The 19,164-nt window shown below is 38.2% G+C and overlaps 1 protein-coding gene across 1 annotated transcript in view; it reads right to left on the bottom strand.

Annotated features, from left to right (window-relative positions):
• Nucleotides 1-19,164, bottom strand: part of LOC104279940 (putative Polycomb group protein ASXL3) — a gene marked incomplete at its 5' end in the record, with an annotated part of 65,967 nt that overhangs the window by 35,101 nt on the left and 11,702 nt on the right. The window contains 3 exon segments of the mRNA XM_009877409.1: nucleotides 1,564-1,727; nucleotides 6,243-6,362; nucleotides 7,291-7,408. Of these exon segments, the coding sequence (XP_009875711.1) occupies nucleotides 1,564-1,727; nucleotides 6,243-6,362; nucleotides 7,291-7,408 (402 nt within the window).

A 19,164-nucleotide genomic window follows, 5' to 3' on the forward strand; every position in this document is an offset into this window, starting at 1 on the left:
GTTGATTCTTGAGCACTTCCCTGGCATTTTCCACTTGCCACAGGAAGGAGAAGAGTATCAGTTCAATTGCTTTCACTAGTCCATATCTGGGACTCTTTAGGACATATTCTCAGACATCAAGAAAAGAGGCCTCCTCCAAGTGGGGATTTGGGGCTATTTCATTTCCCACCAGAACACAATCCTCACACTACTACACTTGGAGGCCAGATGTATTGATTTGTCCTCCAGAGATGGATGGAGACTCCTGCCTTCCAAATGCATGCTGAAAGACAGCACACTACACAAACCCACAGAATGCTGTGAGAAGGCGACAGACAGAAGGACACTTGTAAATGTCTCATGACAATGGCTTTTTTGTAACTAGTTCACCTGCAAAGTAACAGTGTACATTTATGTAGTGTTGGCTCCTTGAAAAAATACTTGCAATGTATGAATTATGCGAACATTTTCTGACATAAAAATTAAAAAGCAATGCATTGCTTTTAACTAGAAAGCTATTAAATTCAATAAATTTTCTCTTGATCTTCTTGCCAAAAACTCTGCTGTAAAAACCCTGATAAGAAGGTAAATAGCTTGTCAAATCTAAAGCCTCCATTTTAAAAAGCAAATTTTAAAGTAAGAAACCTCTAAATAAGCCCCTTGTACTTGAAACATAATTCATGAGCATTGAGATCTCTGATGATTTGAAAGAAGACTTGATTTTACCTAGTAGATCTTTTTTACTCTCTGGTAAATTAACTAGAAAGGGAAAAAAACTGAAAAAGAAAAAAAGCTGAAATCTGTTTTACAGCAGGGAAAAAGGTTCTCTTAAAATATGTCAATGCTGAGTTTCACTGCCTTGTGTGGACTTCAGAATAAATACTATTATATTGTTTCTCCTATGGATCTGTTTTTAATAATAATCTTTCTTTTTCTGGAAAGGTTGTTCTTTGCTCCACAATCTAAGACTGCAGTCTGACCAATAAATGCAGGAAGGGCCGAACATTGTAGGAAACAACACAGGAAATGGAGCTTTTATTTCCACCCTGCTAATCCCCATATCATTCTCCTCAACAAAACTGATTAACAACCCATATGAGCTTACAGCCATGAGCTCTGAACTACGAAAGGTCTGAATGTATGGATTCAGTGCACTGGAGCTGAGCAGATGCATACAGAGGGATGTGTACAAGGTGAGAAGAAATTAACAGAATTGATATTGACCTGGACATTGTCCAGGAAGATCACAATGATAGACTTCTCATCTTCAAGACTTTCTTTATCTTCAATACCACAGGCAGAAAGGCTAAATAAGAGGTTTGGCAAGTTCGGAACATCTGCTGGCCAGCTGCCATTTAGACAAATCAAGGAGCTGCACAGTTTTCAGAAAGAAAGGAAGCAGGAGCTGGCTGACGCTTAGATAAACTTCACCATCATTCTACATCTCACAGTTTTACCCAAGAAAGTATGGAAATTTTCTTTGTACTCTTTCTTGGAACAATACTTAGTCAATCGAATCAGTCTATGCCAACACACTGTAAAAAATACCCGTTAAAGAAATAAATATTGCATGATGCTACTCACCTGCCTGTCTACTTCTGGAAGCAAAAGCAGGAGGTACTGTTGAAAATGCTGAGGTAAAGAAGCAAAGGTGTGTTTATTTATTAAAGCCCTCAGGTTAGTGTTCACTAGAATAGATCCTGGTGTTTCTATGTCAATATCCTCAGCTTTGGTCCATTTCAAATGTCCTGGAGTAAATAAACAGAAATAACTTTAAACACAAATAAAGGAATAGAGAAAGAACAGTTCTTCTTTTTAAGTTTTTAGCTTTTATTGTATAATACAGTAAGCTCCAGAGAAACAGTACTCTGAGAAGGATAAAATAGCCTTTTCTAGGTGTCTTAGCAGCTTTTTTTATATTCCCTGTATTTGACTCCTGAGCTCTTACAGGATCTGTGTTCCAGTCAACATCCCAGCTGACATATTCTTACCTTTAGCTCAAGAGATGGACTCAATTCAGCAGCAGCAGAAAATTTTCCTGTCATGTTATCAATATAATTAGAAGCAAGTATTTCGAACCAAAAGGCGGCTTAACGAGGATGATACAATTCAGTCATTGCAGAGAGATGCTCTTTAGCTGTGCTGCGCATCTGCAGTGAGCTATGGCCTATGTAACTTGTCCCACAGCACCTGCTAAAAACTACCCGTGTGAATAGACAGTGATCGCAGAGATTAGAACATTTAATGTGTTAAATTAGTATCTGAAAATGTGTATTTTTTCAGATTTTTTGTAAGAAAAAGTGGTCAACACACAGAAGCCAGAAGCAGGAATTAATGAGAGGTTTAGAAAACAGGATCTATGAGGAAAAATACAAACCCAGGAATGTGTAAGATAAAGACTCAGCAGAGGGAAGGTGAAATACATAAATGGCTGATGCACAGGTGTAAAGAACAATGTCTTCTTACAGTCCACCGTGGATAGCGAAGTAACAAGCTTGAACGCTAAAAAATATTTCAGTTAAGATACTGAGAAAAGAGAGCTTTCAACCACCAAGAATAAGGAGACACTGGATTAGATCCATAGGGAGGCATTACAGTCTCCATCAGTGGAAAACTTTGATATGTTAGACTAATACCTGTCAGGAACGACAAGTGTATAACTGATTTTGCCCTATGGCTGATGAACACATCAGATGACCACTGGGGGTCCCATCTGGTCTCATTTTGTTATCATTTCTAGGATAGTATTTAAAAGATACTTTTTAAAGCTTCCTAAAGAGCAATTGCTGCTACCTGCTTCAGGGTATATACCTATTGCTACAATCCTTTTTTACTCTCATTCTTAACATGTTATGATGCTGAATACACAAACAGAAGAAGTGGGGAGTCCTGGTGGCTGGAAAAACTAAAAGCTTCTACCCGCTCCCAGGAAACTCCCCCAGGTTTTGGTCTGTTGTACTTTAAAATATTTTAAAGATGCTAAAAAAGAGGCACAAATCATATATAAACTAAATCATACAGAAACTCCAGCAGAATCTCTAAAAAAGCAAATGAAAAGAATATTCCACTGCTATGAGCAATGACGGCATTTGGCATTCATTTAGGACTTCTCAGCAAGAGTTACAACTGACACATTAAGAATAAGAAATATATCTTACAAATGGGGGAATTTGGGGATACTCATTATTAGGGACTTCTCAAATGCTACAAACTAGTTAACAGTAACACTAATAAAAATAATGCGATTATGCTTCAGATTTCTTGGAAGGCCGATAACAGTCTCCCCTGAAAGGCTATTACACCACCCAAAAAATGTACAAACGAAAGAAAATGCAGCAGATTTTTAAATTCTAAAAGCTCCCTTTCAACCACTGCCTCCCACATACATTCTTGCAATTTCCTTTTACTTTTCAGCAGACAATGCTAACTGAATGAGACAAGGATTAGTTTGCACTCAGCACAAGATAACCTTTTCCAACATGTATTTCCAACAGACCGTATTTCACTACAGCAAAGCCTCCATTACAAACAAATTAATGCCCTGTTGTAAAGGACAATTGTATGTGAGAAGTGCTCATTTTCATGAATGCATCACAATAAACTGTCCTCACCCTCTGTTCCACCCACTAAACATAAATGCAAAAAGAACACAGTCTCGAGCGTAACACAAGAAGTGTGATGTATTTGATTAAAATGTCTATATGTATGCTCAATTCTTTAATCAATACAGATTACACACCTCTATCTTCTAAAGACTCCAAACTGGAATAACATTTTCCCTAGCTAATGCTTCATATCCTAAGGAAAGACCTATACATAGGCATGATCCAAACTAAAAGAATAATTATGACTGCAAAGTCAGCAACATCCTTCAGTGGTAGATATTTCAATAGCGCAAAAAGCCCAAGACAGTATCAGAAAGTCAAATCTAATTCTTCCTAGGTCTGCCTAGGTCACATATTTTCCAATTTATTTGACCTGTTACTGCTTACGGGCTGCTATGGAGGTTTTACCAGCTGATGGAAGAAATACGTATATTATTCCCAGGATGATAGGCCAGTAGCTCACTGTGGATGCCCAGCACAGCTGTAACTTAAAAAACCAAAATCTGTTCAGAAGAAAAACAAATTCTGTCTCCTATACCCTTCCTATGGCTAATTTAGGACCTTTACTGAAGGTCTCAAGTTTGTAATTAGTTTTTAGCAAAGTATTAGGGAGTAGCATGGAAAGTAGCAGTTCTGTGGCATACAACAAGAGTATGGCACTACTCTATAGCTAACTGTACTTCTGAGAGGAGTTTATGACAAAACATATGCCAATGTTTTTTATATTGTTTTCCACAGAGAAAGACATTTTGAATCCTTATATAGCTGCTCGCAGAGTCTCGGTGGACCACTGCCCAGATCAGAAATAGAATCTGGAAGATGAGAGAGAAACTCAAGCTTACAGCCTCAGAAAAGAAGAGATTAGTTTCCAGCAGGGAGAATTAGCTATGAAAAGGATGGAAGCTCCATGGTTCTATATCAAAGTATAAAAATCCAGATAGGAAAAGGATAGAAATCACATAGTTGGCAGAAACCATTAACTACAAGGGGAAAAAGTCACTGTATTTAATGGGAGCTCTGAAAGTCTGCCAAACACAGCATGCATTGAATATTGGGCAGGTCAGCAGAGTTTCAGACAATCATGCAATGTCTGTAACTGAATCATCCACTACATATGACACTGGACCCATTCTCAAAGATGCTCAACAACTGTCCTATATAGCATCCCATGAAATATTATGTCATAAGGATCAGCAGGTACAAGAACAGAAACTCTTAAACCATATACAAAGTTCTCTGCATTTCAAAAATTCCCAAAAGCCCAGAGGACATTTTCTGAAATCCACAAAAATCTAATTAATTCATTCTACATTCAGTATCATTGGTCAACAACAGCTAATGAAACATCTGGGGATGGGCAGGAATGTATACATCGAATTATGTATCTCAGTCTTAAATGTAGAGAAAATGAGAAGAAAATGTAAAATTGAATGTAACTTTGCATAGCAAAAGTTGTACTACTGAAGGAGTAGTTCTAGTTTTGAATAATGCCACTTGATCAACACAGACAACTAGCTATCCATCTGAGACTGATGAATAATCTGCAGAAAGGCAATATATGAAACCAAAGTACTCTTTCATGGGAGGCTGTGATACAATAAGACTCAGAGTAAACAGTGTCGGGAACTCGCAATAGCATGTTTAACAACCCTTCAAGCTGTTTTACAAAATCATTATACATAAAAATAGGGCTAGGCTGGATCATTAATAAAGAAGAACAATCTCATCACCACAAAGACGGGCATTAAATATTTTTTAGGATTATCTAGCCAATACGAAAAGCTTGTTTGCTAACTTTTCCAATATGGCTACATTGCGAAACTTCTCTAAATGATTCAGCAGCATGCTGAATGCAAGAAGTCCTTTGTAAAGATAAAGAACCGGTTATGTAATTATTCTGCTTTACTTTAGTCGAGACAAGAGTCTTAGTGAACACTATATTTTCTGCTCCTTAGGGAACATTTCCAATTATATTTCATGCAGTGCAGGAAAATCAAATGGAGCTACTGAGAATTTACTCTTAGCATCTCTTCAGAGAAAATTTTTCATTAATTACAGATCACCATCCATGAATCTTGCTAAAAACCACAGAAAATAAACCCAGAAACCCTATCTACCACCTTAATAGATGTAGCTTCAGAATAATTATGGATCCAACTGAAGAAATAAATCAACCAAACAAAGAATCAATCAAAAATGATAAGCCAAACTTTTATGTAGGACACGAAATAATGCAAATGAAGAGAAGAGTGTTAAGTTCTAATAGGGCAGGTATGTAAGCAAATATGTATTATCCTTGGGAATAAACACACAAATTTACAAATTTACCAGGAAGAAAGAATATTCACTATACCTCACCCTCATCCCCCCAAAAATCACAATGCAGCAATCAGAAGCCAATTGCTAAATAATCTCTCTGTCTGCAGTTGCTTCGGTGTGTCAAACTTTGAAAAGGAACTACAGAAACGCATTCTGGGGGAAAAAAATTGCCCATGGATTTTCCAGGTAGCCAGAAAGAAAGATGCCTTTTTGAGAAAGGGTCTGGTACTGAGTTTGAAAAGGGATAGACAAACCAGAAAAACCTTTAAGGAGAATAGAGAGTTTAGAAAACAATCAGTATTACAATGAAAAGTAAGATATTTATTTTACTATACTCACCTAAACCAGATTTTTTTAACCTCTTTAAGTGCTGGCTTGTTTGCTTTCCCGTTGGAGACTTTTGCCCATGTTTCATCTCTTTATCAGAACCATCTGCTTCACCATTTTTAGATTCGGATCCTTAGGAAAAAATAAAAAGATCCCAAACATGATACTGATGCACTTGTACCAACAATCCCCCCCAGCACCCTCTACACTGTAAGCAAAACAAAAAGAGAATTTAAAAAAAACACAACATTCACTTGCTGAAAGATTATATACCTTCCTGATCACAATATGATTTCTCATCATCAGAGGAAATGGAAGTAAAAGCTCAATAAATCAATTAAGTGATGAAAAATAAAGTTTCCTGAACACTGCAGTCAATAAAAATGTTCACTGATCTAATAAAAATAACATTTTCCTATAATGCCCAAGAGATATCTTTAAAAATAATTTCTAACCTCAAATTATGGGGCAGTAAAGCAATCTAAAGGCGAGAAAAGATTACTTCTCTGTGAAGAAACATTTATAGGAGAGGTATGCCTAGAAATACAATTGTCAATCTGTGTTAAACATAGACATAGAAATGTCTTAAAATGAAGCAACTTAATCACCAGAACGAAAGGTCAAGGTAGTGCTGCAGCGATAAGCACGATACCAGAAGAAGAAAAGCTAACAAAAGGATTCGAGTCCCGCGCTGCAGAACGAGACACAAATTCACATTCACAGAGAAGCTTGCCATTCCTTCCCCCTCCCCTTTTCATGGCACTGAATCCCAGCATGTGGTCCTCCAGCAGAGTTCCAGAGCCAAACAAAACGTTACTTTGCATTCCATTAAAGCTGCTGCTGTTACCAATTGTCATTTTACTGTCCGCCTTTGGTTCTTTATTTAAGAAAAATCTCTATCCTTGAGACATCAGATATGATAAAGGAATAAAGACTTTAAAAAAAGCCACCAAGTGGAAATATTATTTCAGCAGTCCTAAATCCTGTATGCTACACAGCTGATGAAGAGCAAGGCTCTGTGACTACAGCTGCTCAAGCAAATGGTCCTTTAGCTATTTACCTGAAGGTGAATCCGACTGCTCGTCAGACACCTTTAATGGTGTCAAAACAACACGAGGAACAGTCTTGTTTACCATCATTGAGACTCCATTTCTTCTTTTCTGCTGTTGTCTTAAAGCCTACAAAAACGATAACAAAACATAAAAATGTAACAAAAAATAATGCTTATAAATTAATTACACGAGACGTTTCTCTACCATTAAACTGAATCTCTTAAAATAAGCATAATTTACATAGCTACTGACTTGCCAGACTTCACACTCGTCCCCTTTATGTCATTTTCCTTTAAAATACAGAATCAGGCTTTTGGTTATAGAGATACAGAAGACGCGCCTTAGATCATTTTCCAGTGCAGTTTTGACAAAAAGAAGCACGTAACTGTTTGCTCTACCTTAACAGCACAACATGATAACCCAAGGAACGTGAAGCTAAGACTTCCTAGGGAAAAAAATGTAAAATAAATGTTTCGAACCCAGAATAAAAATATATATGTCTGCACATCTCTCGCAGGTGCATCCTCTCCACTATACTGCTCAGTCAATCAAGTTAACACAGAGTGTCATCAGTATGTACAGCATGTAAGGACTACAGTATTGATGCACTCGCTCAGCCGTGAGTAGTGCTGCACAAAATCACTGAACATGGCAGGAATCATTTATTTTTGTGAAGGGAATCAGTCCTAATCTCGGAAACCTTGCAGCACTTGGCTTCTGTCTGCTTGACTTTGGGCATTAACCTTCAGAACACGAACATGACGGTGTTCTGGCAAATCCGGGGGAAAATGATACAAGAAAAATCTCTACAAATGGGAGTCCTTTGTGCTTCATAAATGGATTGAATACAGAGTTGATAATGTAATACAAAATATTTAAAGATTAAAAATAGTAAATATATGTCAGACTGTTTTATATGGAAAATTAAATCTGATTCAAAAGATCTTAAAACATATAAATATATATGAATACTTGCCAATTAAAAAATTTGTAAGCATTAAAATTCTGAAATTAATCAGAACAGGCTGAGCTTAGTACAGATCTCTCTTGTCCTCATGTCTATTTTTCTCCAGTCTTACTGTACACTCTCTTTTTATAATTGCCATTTGTGTTATCATCTGGGGGGGATTTATTAAAGTAATACTGTATCAACAAGGAACATATATGATATGAATGATCCCTGTGGGTTTATGGGCATGAATGACTGATACCTTATAAGCTTTAAGTCTGCAGCTTCAATTAATCTGTAAAACCTTTCCAAAATGTTCACACAGCTAAATAATAAAAAAACCCTCTGAAAAAAAATCAATATCACTCTAAATAACACACTATACAACATAAAATACAGCAAGCCACACAAAAGCTATTTCATTGATTAACCTCTTTTACAGTACACTTCTTAAAAGACACATAAGCACTGTGCAATAAAAAGCAAATCAGAACACTTGAAATCAAACAAAGAGAGGAAGCTGGTCAGATCTGCACTGAACTGAGGAAGCAAGCAGAAAGCCATGAAGAACAGCCTATAACTCACACATTTTTGAGACAGAAAATTGATACTGGTATTGAGTGAGCACAGCCAGACTTGTGGACAGAAAATTCTGAAATGTTAACATTTCTCAAAAATTTGCCCAAATTCCAAAAATTATTCTCAGTGCACAGTCCTGCCAAGCTAATAGACACTTAGCTTGATCTTTATTTAATAAGTAAAACAACTGAGACGGTAACTAAACATCAACTGAAAAGACAGCTGACTTCTGTGCTAACAGCACACCAATATAACCACAAGCCCAACTTTATATTGTTGTGCCCCACAGCCTGATTTGCCTGATGAAGAGCAGACAGAAGAACTAGCTGCCCTTGTATCATCCTCCTTAGACAAACAAATAAGAGCCCAACTATGCTCCATGTTCTGCTCTAGCCTCCTCCTTGCCCTTCAAGACAATTTCCAGCTCTACCAAGGACCTTGTTGCCAGCATCCATAAGGAAATATAATTTTTATGATTCATACAGCCTCTGTCACAAAGGTAGATTCTTCGTAAAGCCTCTGAGTGGATTTGCAATGCTTTAGAATGAATGTCCATAAACGAGAAGAAGTAAAGCAGTGTATTCCCAACCAATGACGGGCAGCATTTGTACAACTCAGGTGACACACGTGCTGCTGGAGCACGGGCAGTGGTACCCAGTCTTTGCCAGGCACGCCACTTACCTTTGTTATGTTACAGAAGGGACACTTATGGACCTTAAGAACACATTTATGCAACTGGCCTGGCACTTCCAAGAAACACAGGCCATCCCATGCTCATGGAGCACAAACACAAGACTGAACAGCTCCTCTCAGCACCCCCCAGAGACTCAGAGCCACAGGAGGGGGGAACACAGTTGGAAGCAGGCAGAAGTTGCTGCCAGAACCATTTACTTTGAGCACAGCCCACTTCTGAGCTAGAGACTAGGCACCTCAACACGTCACGATCAAGCACAAACCTTCAAGACACCATTTTCCTTTGACACACATTTGCTTTTCAGGGTTTCTTTTCCCTAACATGCCTTGTTCACTGTCTGTCCCTCCCCCATCTCCTCCAATTTCACAGCACAAGGAACTGATCACCACGGAGGGCCCATAATTAAGTTTGGAAATCAGTCTGTACGGGATGACTCAAGCTGACAGTAAAGCTACACACATGCGGATGGACACCTGAAAGACAGGTTGTAGAATGTAAAAAAAATTAAAACCATGTAAACATCGAAATCTAAGTCATAGTTTCAACAGAAAGTGCCAATGAACTATGCTGTGCCCAGAGAAAGGATGAATAATCTTCCCTATGCCTCTCTATCTTTTCATTTGTCGAAGAAAAGATTTAAGGGAGCGGAGGAGAGTACGAAAATACCAAATAAATAACATTTGATTTTCAGGGTAAAGAGATGGCTGAGATTTTGCTGTTGAGAGGGACGTATTATTCCCAGCTAAACACAATAATTTTGTGTTAAATTTTCCTTTGAATTTAAATCTGCAAGGTCTGAAATTTTGGATAGACATCTCTATACAAGACAATACTAGCAGCAACCCAGCAGAGGGAGAAACTGCCAATTGATAAGCAGTTACTAGTAAAGTCAACCACCAGAAGGAGTTAAGCACAAAACAAGGACACACTGTGCAGTCTTTGCTGAGGACAAATATGTAACTTCTCTGCACTTAGCCTGAGGGATATTAATTTTAGGATACAAGAATACTGCAGGATAAAGCAAGATTCTTGTATCCCAAGATTAATTCTGCTTAGCTGGGAAGTCAATGGGATTACTCAAAGCCAAACATACACCCCACATTTTGCTATATTGAGCTTTTAGCACACCAAGCTAATTTAGTGCTCTTCCAGTCGCCATGATCAAATAAATCTCTAGTTTTGGCTCTTCTGATGAAGGGAACAAACACAAAGTAGATGAGTCAAATTTGTAACTGGCACTGAAGAAAATGAGAAATTTGTAACTTATTCCAATGAAAAATGGTTTGAGATTTCACTGCACATACAGAAACACTAACTAACACAAACTACACTGGCATCTTTTACCAATACAGCCTTTTGCATCTCATCCCTATTTAGAGATATATAGCCTCCTAGCTGGGCTTCCTACAGATCTGCAGGAAGGAGCTGATGATTCTACCAAATGATGAAGTGTCATTTTTACTATGGAAAGTAAGACAGAAATACATATAGCGCATGAGAGCTTACATAAAGCATATATTTTTTTAATGAGACTCTATGTTTACATTTCAAATGTATTCAGTCACTTTGTGCTAAATGCCCGAGTTAAAAAAGCAGGAAACTGTGAATTCCTAGAACTGATCACTCTTGAAGTATTTTGTAAAACATTACTACCATCCTATCTGTACAGTACAAAAATAAAAAAGGAGAGAAAGAAAATTAAAGTTCACATGGTATACAAGTTAAACTTTGAAAGCTTTCTCAGAATCACCACCAAAATATAGTACTTACATCCAGCCTTTCACAAGCAGATTGACAAAGGACATCTGTGAGTCTCTCGCACATAATGAATATGGAGAATTCCCAATATTCCCATTCACAAAAATGAACCTGTGACCATCTGTTGAATAACACTGCCATGGTCATTATATGGGGTTTGGCATAATTAATTTGTGTAATGCAAATATTTTTATTGCCAAAATCTTTAAGTAACCTATCAAACCATTTTCATCAAAAGAACTCAAAATAACATAAAAAGACAACCATTAAAGAACCTCAAACTCTGAAGATAGATGGCAAAAGAAAAACATCATGCAATTAATCAGAGGTGACAACCAAGTCTCTTCTCTTTTTTTGAGAGTTGACGCTCCTGCTGGAGTATAGCAATGTGTCGGAGGCTTCGTGAATGCCATTATGTGTTCTTACAAATAATCGTTTCATATTTAGTTGATCTTAACACAGGAAAATACTTCAGCCACGTGACAAAACGGTTGACTCTCTCAGTAAAAAACAATAAAGTTGTCTTTGAAGTAAGAATGAAAGCAGACAAAATAAACAAAAAGGTAACTGGAGAGAGGGGAAAAAGACATCCCCAAAAGAGTATCAGAAGCAAAATGTCAAGCTCTATGCTCTTATTTTACTGCTGCTCAGGATACTTTTAAATTTTTTTCCTTTCCCACATCTTTTCAACTCAGAATGAAAAAAATGTAGCATACAGATAAACCATTAATGCAGAAACCACTTTCTTTTGAACTTATATGCATGACATACTGAGAATATTAAAAATTAAGTTATTAACAACAAAGAAAGGTAACACTTGGCTGCATTAAGCAACATCGTCCCAGATTTCTATTTGTTCCATAAATGTCAAGTCTACATTCTGAAACTCCTAGCATGAAACATAACCTTTGAAATTTCACACATTACAGATCGGAAATGTAAGGCTATGGAATACTTCCATTTTCCCATGTGAAAAATACAAGCTGTGATACACTGAGAATATCTACTCTACATCATGGTCATGGATCCCAAATTGGCAAAGATGAAACAGATTTATAGTAGAACACTGATTCACTTAGTATCACCATGAAATTCAGTCTTTGAACTCTCTTTCACCCTTGTTTTGTCAGTAAAATTAAGACAGCCTTAAATTCCTATGTCTCTACCAAATTAAGATTTCTCAGTGGCAACCTGTTTCATAGATACACAGAGCAATTAAATAAAACAGTAAGCACCACAAATAATGAAGAATAAACACACTATTATTACTTTCAGGATACCGCTACTTCTCATAATAAATATATGTTACAAGTATTCAGTTATAAGCACGCAAATGTAAGACTAAACCAGTAATAGAGATGTCTTATGGGAACAGCTACAAAGTACAAAGTAAATTAATTTACTTCCAACCTGACTTGTACGCCAAACATAACAGTCGTGGTGCCAAGCGTACACAGCCAGTCACTTGGAGATGAAGAGCAGGAGAACACCAGGCTAGAAGTTTGGAGACCTAGGGTTTGTTTTCAAACTCTGTTAATAACTTCTCAAATAAGTGCCTGTTCTTGTCCCATGCCATCCCCCTACCTTGCAACACTTAAATCAGTATTTGAAATGGAAATAATTTCTTGCTGCGTAGTTATCCTTTAGGTCCCAGTTGTGGTCAGGGTCTTTCCGTACAACTATAGCATATACTAACAACTTAACAGTTATCTGTATACTAACCAACATTGAACTAAAGTGCTTGGACATTCATGGTGAAAAGACAGAGAGCGGTGTGTGTTTATGTGCGTGTCTGTACACCTGCAAGCCAGCACTACCTTCTGTAGGATTACAATAATGCATTCACAGCTACAGTTGCTATAGATCAGCACAGTTTGCTACAGACTGCAAAGTAAACACTGTTCTTGCTTTCCCAGACAAAGAAACAAGAGAAGGACAAAAACCTACATGATGTGTTCAACATTTGTTCTGACTTGCATATGAATGGGAATGATGATGGCATACACATTGACTCAGTGACACTTTTTTCCCCCAAAGAAGTGCTGGGTATTTTAAAATAGTTTTTATAGTATTAAACTAATAATATCTGCCAACTGAAAGATGCTTTACAAGGAAATCTGTTTCTCGGCACAAAAAGGCTTACATAGATAAGGAAACAGTTTGTAGAAAGCAGTTTAAAGACAAACTGAAGATATCAATGTCAATACAAAATCTTAAAACAGTAATCAATGCTTTCCATTAGGTCAAATTTGTAAACACACTCTGCACAGGATCCGAAGCATACAGTGAGGGCTTCAGGTCTAGTCTACCATTCTCTGGACAGAAAAATCTTGTCATTTTACCTCTCAGAGAAATACTGGTGCACCAATGTAAACAGTCAGAGTGTAATGCCTTTCTGCCAGACATCCTGCTTCAGCCTGGGTTCCACCATGTGCCCACACACCTCGAGCACACTGCCTTCTGCTGACCTACCCAACAGCTCCTGGAACAGCATTTGTAGATAACTGATTATCAGCATTTTGTACGAGGCTTCCTAGAGCTCTGAAGAGTTGTGAGCTGTTCCAACTTCTGTCTTTAACTGAAAAGGCCAGCCATTTCTAGGATACACTTCAAAATCACCACATGATTAATTTTCACCTGGGTATACTTCCATGTTATAAACTATTCAAAACACAAGCAGCTTTTTTCATATGACCCAGACGAGATATTCACTTAGACACCCACTGCCACTGTAGGTAAAAATCATGTAACATCACTGGAAAAGCTTGACTGGGACTCTCATGTCCAGATATTTGTCACTAATACAGTAGTGATGACCAATTCATCTTAATAGTTCTCCAAGTTGCTTACAGAAAAACATTACCAGGCAAGTGTAATGCTTAGAACTAGGCCACTGTCATCAGCTTGATTGTCCGAGACTTGGGACAAGCAACTGCATCTACAGAACAGAACAGAGACAGCACTTTCGACCTGTTTTTGGAAAGGAGATTCTACTACATAGCAGTGGTAGATTTGGTCAGGAAGTATTTTAAGTGAGGGACATTGTCCTACAGTGAAGTAGAGGGGAAACTACACTTCAATTCAGTACTGTTCTAAAGTCGCTTTAAAATCTTTCTTAGTTATTTCTCTGAGAAAGAAATTCTGGAAGATACACTTATTAAAACAGAAAACATGCAGGGATGCTGAAAAATCATGCTATGCAAACAACCCCCCAGAGGAAAAACAAACAAGCAGAATACTCCAGGAACTGGGAGCTAGCTTTTCAAATGTGGTACAAAAAGAATACAGGGATTGTGTGGATTCCTGTCCCTTTCTCTCCATCACAGATAGGGCTGAGGACCATGGGGATGACCCAGAAGAAAGTCTCATAAACATTGTCTTGCATCTTACCAAAGCACTGTGTTGAGCAGCTGGTACGTGCTGCCCAAGCATAGGGACCTTAGAGGGACATACCGTGCAGCCTGCCTTCGGGCAATGCATGTACTCCCTGAAGAGCTCCTGCTCTTCCAGCTTCTTTTCCCCATTATGCAGTCTCCCTGCCATAGTTTCTCTGTCCTCTTCCCTAGATTTGTCTTGGCAATCAGAAAAATCAGTTTAGTGTATCATCTTCGAATTTCCATTTTCCTGAATGTAATCTGTAAATTCCACTGTCCCTTCCCATGTCTCTCTAGAAGTCAAAAAGCACCATATTTTCCTTGTTTTCCACTTGTTGACAGGAAAATTTGTCAAGAATCATCACTTGTGTTGCCAGACATCTGATCAAACGCTTCAGCTAGGGAGCCAGAATTCTCCAACTGTGGCCACGGTAAATTTGTAGCATCTGAAATTTAAACATAGGAAAATGGTTAATGGAGACACAAAGAAACTGCAGCAAACTCCCTATATTGAGGAACTGAGTAGAAAAAATACCTCTCGTTTCACAACCGATTTTCAGAGCCTTTCAGAAAGACACCCTGTGCTCGAATTCTAAGTGATAAGGGCATAATCATAATGATCTCCTCTGTCACCTTTGTTTCTTTGGGGATGAGGAAGGGGAAGGAGGGAAGGCAAATATATCAGGCTTATATGAGAACACGTGAGTGAGTAGTTGCTGAAATGAGTCAAAGGATAGACACCATAGACAGACTCATACTGGGCTGCTTTCTATGGACAGCAAAATGCTGGAAGAAAACCTTCAGCTGGCTGTAGTCAGAAAAGAAGTCCAAACAGAATGACTGTGGAGGGAGCCAGACTGGTGAGTTTGCTCTTGTTCTTCTCTCAAAGCAAGATAAGCAGTGTGCCTGAGCTGAAGACAGGAAAGCAAATCCACACCAGCATCAAAGGAGATCAGGATTCTACCTTCAGTGCCAATCTAGGCACTTGGACACCTGTGTCCTTAAAAACAAACACACAAAGAAATGTTGACAAACTAATCTGGTGAATTTGGGTAAAATAGAGCTAAATTACACTGTTCACCATTCTGCTCTGAAAATTAGTCTCTTGTTGCTTCAGGTCATAGGTTGGTTTCTAATAATCATCACAGTTGTGCCAGAGAAGTCAGTCTGAAATGTTATTTGGAGCTGTACAGGTCTAACATCCTGTAATCCAGAAGCAACACATGAGCCAAACTGTAACTTCCCCATAGCTCTCTTACTGCTTGGGGCCTGACAGCATCCACTGGAAAAGAAGGAGTGTGGAGTTGTCACTATTACTGTAAGAACAAACCATATGGATGGGTGCCTTCCTTCTCCACAAAATATTGAATCTATCCACCTTACGAATAACATAGTGGCACATATATGAACCCAGTCACCAAGCATGCAGACAAAGCCCAAAGTTAAGAAAAACAAACCACGGCAGTAACATACCTTGTGTAGATTCCCTTATTTCCTGAGCTTCTCTCCTCCCAAACCCACTTGGCTGCTGTTTCTGGAGTTTCTGTCTCTACAAAGAGATCTGGATGCCCAGCACAGTCTCAGACATGTCCTGGTCTGTATTCAGATCCTGAGTCTGAATGGAGTATCCTTCTCTTCTCCCAAGAAAAAAATTATGGGTACCATTCTTGGTGCCGATTCCAAAGTGCCAAAAGTGAGGCAGGATTTTCTTCCATGTCTGGGAGGTCTACTATCATCCCAGATATTGTTACAGTGCATCTTCAAGTTCTTTATCCTCTCTTGGTACTGCCCCAGGAAACACCTGGTACTGATGGACAAGGTGCTCTTATACTTGGCTATCAGAGTCCAACAGACACTAACACCACCTCAACGTCCTGGGTATTCACACACGCTCAGTGTTACACCTACGTGAGGCCAGTTTGCAGGTATGATCGTTTCTTCTGAGAAATGTTCCAAGAACATCTTGATAGATACAGCCCAATCTGTACATAGCGAAGATTTCCAAAAAATGTATCACCTCAAGCCAACGGAACAGAAACAGGACCAGAGAGGAACATAGTAGATACTACGCCATGACTTGATGTCCATACTTGGGTTAGCCTTGTCCAGAGCAAGAATAATTCACACAGTAGTGTGACCATGTGCCACTGCTGGCAGATGCAGACGTAGTTCAGCACTTTCCCAGGAAGAGGTCCTTACATGGGTCTGCATGCCAAAACTCTCGAGTGTGAAAATGAGGTACATCAGTACGGAACTGATCAGTACTGATCAGGAAATCACTGTGTGACAACATGCCATAAACCTTCTTTACAAAGGTACTAAATCAGCAACAGCTGGGCACACATTCCCAAGCAATCCCAACAGCAAAAGGGAAACAGAAATCTGTAAAATCTGCCATCAGAAAGCCAAGCATAAAAGGCAGTTCTGCACCGTAGTCTCTTTTATCTAAACTCTCACAAACGGGAACTATATTGCTGGACATTACACTCAGACAGTATACAAGAGCAAAACTGAAACTCCCTCAAAAAAACCCCCAATAAACCATGAAATGCACTCAGTGGTAAAACACTCGAAATCTTTCTCTCAACAAGGACAGCATAGAAGGCAGTGAAGCTAGAAAGTTTCCAGACTGAAATGGCAGCCCAGTCTTTGAAAGGTGAGGAGATAAGGTCTGAAAAATGACACAGACCTTGTGAAAGGCTACTGCAACTGCAAACCTCCTTACCCCCTGCAAAGTACCCCAGATCCTCTGCTACCTGAGAGAAATCAAGAGCCAGGACTCAGAAAATGCCCTTTCCTCCAAGCTCCTAGCATAGCTCAAGAAATGCAGTGTTCTGACTAATTTGATTCATGAGAACATCCTACAATGCAGGCTGTTACAAGGAAATGCGAGATTGCTATTTGCAATCTAAACCCAAGAATATATCTCTAGAACTCATTAAAAATCAGATCATATGTAAATCCAGCATATAATACTTTAAAGAGAATTACATGACTAGAGGGGTTAGTAAGTACATAAAAAGTGGAGAAAATCTCATTCTAGCTCAGATCTTCAAGCAGTACTGCATGTTATCAACGTGCCTCTCACTTTAATGGATTACAAAACAAATACACACAAGATCACGTTAATGTTAAGATATCACTGTTTTAAATAAATTGAGTTGGAAGACTATCTTGCAAGTTTTCATTCTGTGAAGACTGTTTACTAATAAGAACAAAGCAGTAACTAGGAAAGATCTCATTACCACATATATACAGTATATATATGTTCTTATAGTATAAGCACTTGCTGAGAGTGTGCTGGTGGCTCTTCTTCAGTTGCTTTAACATGGAACCAGTAAGTTAATGTTGGTTGGAGGAGCATTGCGTGTAATTATCTGAAGTTTCTTGTGTATTCAAAGGTACTACAGGTTCTTCTCTGTACAAGTTTCAGGTATTAAGTATCCACAAAAGCAACAGAAAGATTGGAAAGTGAAAGAACAGATTTCCAACGGCAATTTTATAAATAAAATCACTGTCAAAGTTTGTCTCTCCTTCAAAATTAAATCAAATCTGCAGCACGTATATGGCAGTAGCCAACACCTGAAACTTTACAAAAAAAGAAAGCAAAAAATCCTATACTATGCCACAATACAAATGTCCATTTGTTGAATACTGTACATGGAGAAAACCTTTTACCGATACCTGTAATAGTACTCTCGTACTCTGAAGTTCAGGAACTAATTACCATCAACCTAATTAAAACCAAATTTTTTTATTGATAACTTAACTTTGTGATGCTCCTCTAACCATACTGCCTCAGGGAATATTTTCAAAGATTTCCATCAGTGTTATGACTTTTTATATTAATTAAGCTAGTGTGATTAATTTGCTCTTTTAAAGATTATTCTCAATGCGATACATCTGCTAAGTGACAAATTATAGAGTTTAAGCAGTTACACAAGTTCAACCATTTGCGGCTATGTTCTTTTTCTTTCCCTTCCTTTCCCTTTGCCCACTCTATCCACTGCTAAGGAAGTTCACATATCACAAAAGATCTGTACAGAGGAGTTTCCAAAAAGTGTTTCTTTTTCACAACTATCCACAGAGTTAGTGAGCTGCTAGGTGCCCGCTGCTCAATTTTCCTGACCGAGCAGATGTGAGACCACAATCTAACAATCCTTTCCAGTCCCCAAAGCCTGTAAGGACAGGTAACTTTACATGAATGATAAAGGTCTATTAATTTTAGCGCATTAAAACTCAAACCACATGAAAAGCTAAGTACAAATACTTAAGTGTTTTGAGGACATGTGGACAGGTTCTGCTTAGCTTAGAGCCTAAATCAACAACTCAGCCATAAACTACACCATGAAATACTAGATCACTGTTAAGCATACATAGGAGAGCAGTTATGAGAAAAATTAAAACATAATCTCACTATGTTAACACTTTAGAAAAGTTGTTTTTCATTTTTTATAGTCTTTGTAAAACTAAAACAATACCTACATAGTCAAAACCGAGAGGAGATAATGATAGTTCCTCTGGAATT

This window comes from Apaloderma vittatum, unplaced genomic scaffold (assembly GCF_000703405.1).
Source record: "Apaloderma vittatum isolate BGI_N311 unplaced genomic scaffold, ASM70340v1 scaffold25669, whole genome shotgun sequence".
In the NCBI taxonomy this organism is placed as follows: Eukaryota; Metazoa; Chordata; class Aves; order Trogoniformes; family Trogonidae; genus Apaloderma; species Apaloderma vittatum.